At 38.8% G+C, this 7,326-nt stretch overlaps 1 protein-coding gene across 1 annotated transcript in view; it reads left to right on the top strand.

Moving 5' to 3' along the window:
- Nucleotides 1-7,326, top strand: part of Slc26a7 (solute carrier family 26 member 7) — a 157,951-nt gene that overhangs the window by 53,359 nt on the left and 97,266 nt on the right. The window contains exon 5 of the mRNA XM_004641315.2: nt 6,598-6,762. Coding sequence (XP_004641372.1) covers nt 6,598-6,762 — 165 coding nt within the window. The remainder of the gene's footprint in view (nt 1-6,597; nt 6,763-7,326) is intronic.

Here is a 7,326-nt window from a genome sequence, read left to right as displayed (position 1 = left end):
TAAATAAATCTTTCCAGCTGTGTTTTCACCTTGCAAAACTATGAAATAACACATTCCATAAAATCCAAATTATAGTATTATTAAAATAATAAAAATGAAAATTCCTCATGCTAAAAAACCAAAAATTGTTTAAAATAATAATTTTAAGGGCCAAGGAGATAGCTCAGTAGAATAAGTGCTTCCCTGGCAAGCACAATGGCCTGAGTTTAATCCCCAGTTCTGAAAAATTTTTTTTTGATACAGGACCTTGCTATGCAGATCAGACTCATAGTGATCCTCCTGCCTTAGCCTCCCCAGTGCTCGGATTATAGGCTTGTGCCATCCCACCATTTCAGGGTGGGTACAGCGTGCAGGAGGCTCAAACTCAGGTCCTTGCACTTGCCTGGCTATCTCCCCCATTATGCAGATGAAGATACTGGAAGGTAAAGAGGCTGATACAGAATCTTATGATTGGGAGTTGATGGAGTAGGGGTTGTACTCTAGTGTACACTGTAGCAAAGGCTGTGCTACACAGATTTCTAAACCAGTAATTAAAAGTGAAGCAGGAGTGCAGCCATTGCACTGCCCCTCATCTTTTGCCTCCCTGACTGTAGCCAGTGCCTGTGCATTAGCACTTGGCATGCCGTGGTGTTGGTCTTAGATTCCCAACAGCATGGCCCTGTGTAGGTCTCTCTTTTTTGTTTGTGTGGCTCTTTGAATGTTCTTCAATGTTCAGCTCAGATATAACCATCAATGAGACCTCTTCCCTGACATCTACACGCAGCGTTATAAGTGATTTCTCCTATGTTTCTCATAAGACATTGTTCGGGCCCTATGTTTCAGAGCATCTCTCCCTCCCAAGCAACTCCCAAGATTTTTCACATCTGCTTTCCTTTCTAGGCTCTATGGATCAGAAACTGCTTACCATTCCAACAACTGATCCTTAATGATGTGACCTGAAGAAATTAAACAGGAAAAGGTCAATTACATGTTAGTGACATTACTATGTTAAATAGCTGAAAATTAGACTAAAGATTTGTGGAACATTTTTTTTCAGATTTACTGATTTCTCTGTTCTTCACCAGAAAGCAGGGAATGTGTTCATATCTTTTAAAATTATGATATTGTTCTCAATGAAAAAAGGATAGTACTGATTTTAATTTTCTATTAGTCCTGTCCCACTCCAATCTGGGTGTGTAGTCAATAAAACCTTCTACCTCATCTCATGATTACCCACACACTTGATGAAAAAGAAAGATACAACTACAGCATCCTTTTAGCTCCATACTCTCCTGTGTCTTTCGATAATATTTTGCTTAAACACACATCCATATGACACTGGCCCTTTTGTCTTTACCTGGATGGAAAGAAAGATAAGAGTCAAATTATTCCTTCATAGAACTTTAACTTTTCTTCATCTCAGAGACAAGTTTTGCCATTAAAAGTCTTGGAACTGTGAAGATCATGCTGACCCTTCAACCACAAACAGAATTACAAATAAAAAAAATTCCTAGGCTAGGAAACTTCTGACGTGTTCCATGAGAAACAAGAATCAAATCTTAAGTTTTCTAAGCCTAATCTCAGTTTGCCTGCTGGGTAATCTCTCAGCTCCTCTTCCTGCTGTTAGACAATCTTAGGCTCTCCACTCCTACTGTGGGCTCTAGCTCATGTAGGTTGCCCAGTTCGCTCCAGCTGCTCCTCCTGCTAAGCTCCAAGTGGCCATTTGTTTCACATTTGATCCTCAGATCAGTCCTACCAGAGCGCAGCTCTGATGTGTGAGCCAGGCTGCCTCATACTTCTTGGCAAAATTAGGTGTTTAATAAATGTATGGAAGAGTGATGTCATGCTCGCAAAACTTTTTTTTCCCCCCCTCTCTTCACAATTTTTACGGTGATCCATATCAAAATTTCTTGCTTTATTTTCTATTATTCCCCTTTGGCTAGTTTTGCTCCTAGCAACACTAGGTCTTCTGAATAAGCCCCATTTGCTGAGCTGCTTTATGTTCATTCTCTTCTCTATTTCTGGAATGGTTTCTAGTAATTTCTGTCTTGCGTTTCTCCTTAAGTGTCAAGGCGCAATTGTAACCATATCCACAGTGCTGCCTTTTCTTCTCTCTCTGAAATCCTGTGGCACATTTTCTCCTGCTGTCCTGTGCAAGTGTGGTTTCCAGTTTTGTCTTGACGGGGGCCTTCACACCTGTGTTGTACCTCTGAAACCCAGCTGCTTGGTTTTCCTGATAGAGCCCTTCCCGCTCATGCCCAGCATGTGGGAGTCAGGCATAGCGCACAGCATAGATTTGCCTGTAGATTCTGGGGACAGGTGGAAATGATTTTCTTTTTAAAAATAACTTTTACTTTAGGATAATTTTAAATGTATCTAAAAGTTGTAAAGATAGTGCATAGAGTCGCAGTTTCTCCTAATAGTAACATCTTACGTTAGTATGGTGTACTTCCCACAATTAATAAAGCAGATTGATAAACAGATATTAACTAACTAAATTCCATATGTGGTATTCAGATTCCCTTAATTTTAAACATTTTAAAATATATTTGCAGGCCTCTCTTAAAATAAAATGGTCTGAAATCTGAGATACACTCCATTTATGTAGAACTCGTGGTGCTTACAAAGCATCGCCAAATAGTACTGTACCAGTGAACCTCGGTAATGTGTGTCAGAGGTTTTCAGCATTAGCCCAGAACATCAGCATTGCTATAAACATCTGACATATATAAAATTTATTTTCTCATAAAATGTTTCATGGCTAGGTTTGGGGAGTTGACTTGTCATAGTGGAATCACTCTCATCTATATTGTTAGTAAAAGGAGTATTTATGGCTACTTATAGAGCAATTTACTTAAAATATTTAGTTTTAATGAAAATTTAAGTAATTGGCTTCCAAGCAAAAAATATTTGAGAAGGTCCCTCTTTTACATATATAACTTGGGAGTTACCATTCATTTTGTGGGCTCCTCTTGCAAACCCCGCATGGCTTGGGTGCTTGGTACCTTCAGGCTGTGCATGGCAGTCGATAGCCAGGTCCCTAATTTCAATGTGAATAAAGGTGAAATTTGGACAGGAGGAAGAGGGGGAGCTCCTGAAGTTCTCCTCTTGCGCTTCCTCCTGTTCTTTCCCACTGTGCTCCTTCTTTGGTGCTTCATCTTCCTTTGCATATAGAGAAGGCTGCATCCCACGAAGGCAAAACTTATTTCAGTCATCCTTCATATCCCAGTGGTCTGTGTCTTCTTCATGTTAAGTATTATCTCTTTCTGGGAGTATTTTTCTAAAAGAATAAAACTGTGTACAAGGAGACTGTTACAAAAATATATCAAGATTTTAGTATTTTAAAAGAGGATGCTCCATTTTTTCCTCATGTTTGTTGCATGATAGTTTCCAACATTTCAACACGTGAGATGAGAGAACTCTTCTATATCTTTTATTTTTATAGCTTGTACTTTTTCTAGGCCCCTCCATTCATAAATTTTACATTGTCAAAATGACAGAGAAACCACTACTAGAAGTTAATGATGGAGTAAGCAGTAGTTGGTGACACTTCAGTTTCCTCAGGCATGGCAAATCATTAACCCCTCAGAGTAGGAATGAAAAGGAATAAGAAATAGAAAATCTGTACAAAGACTCCCCAGAACTTTACTTCTCAAAATAATGATAAGATGACTTAACGTACAGGCATAAACTTTCCAACGTTCCACATATATCATACATAAAACTATGTCTATGAACAGTTTTCACATTTTTAAAGATGTGGATGATTGTACGCTGCCTTTATGTAAGTGAAAACCCAGATGAAAACCCAACCAACTCTGATGCGCATCCTACTTCAGTATCTGCTAATTTCATCCTCATGCTCTATATAGTCAATGTCATAAACTGCAGCGCATTTACCCATAGAGTGGGAATTAGGAAGAGCTGATTCATTGTCTTTCTTAACTGGCTGTGGCTTCAGCACGAAAACCAACAGACGGAACCAAGGGTAGCCAAAAAGATCACGATGTTCCATTTGTGACCATAGGCAGTATTTGGTCACTTGGGTATTTCCTTCAGAGTATTTCTTCTTTGACAAACTGACATTCAGTGTCTGGAAACATTTTTTAGGGTGGGAACTTAAAAGTACCGATAACTTAGCCTTTGCCTCCTTCTGCTCTTCCTCCTTTTTTTTTCCTTTGTGGTTGTGTTTTTTTTTTTTTTTTTAATTTTTAAAACTTATTTACTTGGTACAGGGTCTCTCTATGCAGCTCAGATTTGTAACGATCCTCCTTTCTCAGTCTCCCCAGCACTGGTATTACACGTGTGCACCCCCATGCCTGGTTTTGGTGGCTGGCACGGTGCATCTAGTGTTTGGGGCTGGTATGGCATGCAGTACCAGAGATCAAACTCGGGTCACTGTGGTTGCCAGGCATGTGCTGAGACCACTGAGCTATCTCCTCAGCCCTATGTTTGGCTTTTAGAGTCTTAATGTACACTTCAGAAGGCCCTGAACTCACTACATATAATGAGGCTACTGCCTCAGCCTCATGAGTTCTGGGGCTATGAGCACATCCACTGTGCCCACCTTGCCCCGACTTCTTCTCTTGTCACTGATAGGTTGATTCCTACATTGACACTCCATACTCTTCTCCTTATTATATAGTGAATGAAGTATGGCTGAGTAGCTACAAACTCTGGACATTTCTTTCTACACTGATAAATTCTGAAGTTTTTCCAGACGTGGAAAATGTGATGTGGTCCTTTCTACATTTTCAAAATTAATGACTAGTATTTCAGATGGGGTAAATGGTATCATATTCCTACTGTGTCATGTATGTTGCTCATTTATAGGTTTTACACCTTTATATATAATATATCACATTCACTTTATCACAGCTTTACTAGAAAAATAGGGCAGGCAGCACTCACAGAGTTTATAGATGATAAGAAGTATTTCAGTAGATTTAACAAAGTCACAAAGCTAGGATTTAGTGGTGCCAAATCAGAATCTAGGTTTCATATTTGGCTCAGGGAATTCTGTGTGTGTGTGTGTGTGTGTGTGTGTGTGTGTGTGTGTGTGTGGTTGGGATGTCCCAGGGACTGAACCCTGGAAAGGCCTGGCACATGCCAGGCATTCTCTCTAGTGCTCAGCCACATCCCAGGCCTTTTCATTTTGTCTTGAAACAGGCTGTGCTCAAACTTATGATCCTCTTGCCTCAACTGCCTGATTAGCTAGGATTACAGGCGTGGGCCAGCACGTCTGGCTGAAATTCCTATATAAACCTAGCACGTTACTGCTTTTGGCCAAGGGCATTGGAATAGGATCACAATATAAGAATGCTGTATTTTGCAATTTATGCTTTTGTGGTACCGAGCAGTGCCTTACACTTCTCGTGTTCGTCACGGCAACCTTTTGGTAGAAGGAGACCTCACTTCTATTCTTTCAACTGGTTTCTACAGTAGTTAATCTCATTTTCTAGCAAGAATTTTAAGACCTGACCTAAATATTACAATTAATTCATAGTTAACACATAACCTTCTTTTTTCCCGTTTTCCAGTGTAAACACTCATAAATGTTACTTAATGTTACTTCCAAAATAGCAAGCTTAACTTTTGTGGTCTATGAGGCCGCGTTTACACATTTGTGATTCTGAGAGTGGGTCATCCAAACGGTCTCTCCAGCAAGGGACTCAGTACTGTTGAAGTTTCAAGGATGAGAGTTTTGCTTCTTGTTGCCACTTTTTGCAGCAGAACACAAACACAATGCTTTTATCTGGCCATGAAATAGTTCCCATTTGTAGGGTGATGTAAGGAGTAGTATGAAAACGTTTTAAGAAAATTCCTTGTGTATTGATTCTTAGGATTCCTAAGATGGCGCTTCTATCTGATCTCTGTGGTTTTGACTTCCCCATATATATGTCTTGTTATCTTTTACTAAATATTAGCTTGTTAGAGTTTTATGACAGAATATCTTTTCAAATAATATGTTCCTGTTTTTTAATTAATTAATTGTGTTTTGAGGTAGGCTCTTACTGTGTAGTTCAGGCTCGTTTTGAACTTCCTTTATAGCCCAGGTTGGCCTTGAACTCCTCATGATCTTCCTGCCTCAGTCTCCTCAGTGGTGGCATTACAGATGTGTGCCACCACTCCCTGCTTTTTCCTACTTTTTAGAACGTTGGGAAAAAAACTTTAAAACTTGTTTGGTTTTCTTTCATCAATAATTTTGAAGTGTTAAGTCTATGAGGTATAAAATAGTCAATCTTATATTTTATACTTTTTAAATTATAAATATGATAATGCAAATAGAGGTTTCGTCAATATCTACATGTTAACTGATTTGAGTATATTCTCTGCCCACAACTTCCTTTTAACATGTAGGATTAGGAAAGGGGAGGGAAAAGTCAACATTCAGGGGAAATAAGTTAATTCAATTGATGCAAGTCCATAGAATCCTGTAATATTTGGAAAGTCTAGAAACCAAGTAATGTTCTTAAGAAACCTAACACATTTGCTATGTACATGTTTCACAGTAGTTTGCTATGTCTTTGTAGGTTGGAGATGTATGAGATGCTAGCTCTTGTGAGAACAGTAACTTTCACTTTAAAGCCTCATCTAGCTCTTCCTTTGTCCCCGTAGGTGGCCATGTTTGTGCTACACTTGGGTAGCGCCACATTCCTGCTTACAGAGCCTGTGATCAGTGCGATGACAACCGGGGCTGCCACCCATGTGGTGACTTCGCAAGTCAAATATCTCTTGGGAATAAAAATACCTTATATATCGGGACCTCTTGGATTTTTTTACGTGAGTTTCCTAAATGTCGTTGTTCTTAGATTTTGAGTATATTTTTCACAAAGTAGAATTTAATTATAATACTGATGTTTTTCTGTATTACAACTTGGTATTATGTAAAATCGTGTGGGGTATTTTAAGTATAATGTAAAGTATGAAACTAGTTTAACGAGTAATGTCAATTAATTTTAGAAATCCTCATCATGATTTACTCTTTCAATTCTGGTTATTCAGTTGATTTCTTTTTTTCATTAATTTTATTGAGAAACAAATAGCAATTCAAAGCAGGTTAGTAGGACAGTTACAATGATTAATACATTGCATATTGTTGTCTTCAATATTTCACTATTACACATGACTTTCTGAGGGTTAATTTCCCTTGTATATTATTGTCTGCATCACTGATTATGTTATCAGGATAAATTTCTAGTAATAGAATTACTAGATCCAATGGATATTTAATATTTGGCTCAGGGAATTCTGTGTGTGTGTGTGTGTGTGTGGTTGGGATGTCCCAGGGACTGAACCCTGGAAAGGCCTGGCACATGCCAGGCATTCTCTCTAGTGCTCAGCCAC

Source organism: Octodon degus, unplaced genomic scaffold (assembly GCF_000260255.1).
Source record: "Octodon degus isolate 3935 unplaced genomic scaffold, OctDeg1.0 scaffold00134, whole genome shotgun sequence".
Lineage (NCBI taxonomy): Eukaryota > Metazoa > Chordata > Mammalia > Rodentia > Octodontidae > Octodon > Octodon degus.
The sequence above is the reverse complement of the archived record's forward strand: the minus strand, read 5'-3'. Positions and strand labels throughout refer to the sequence as shown.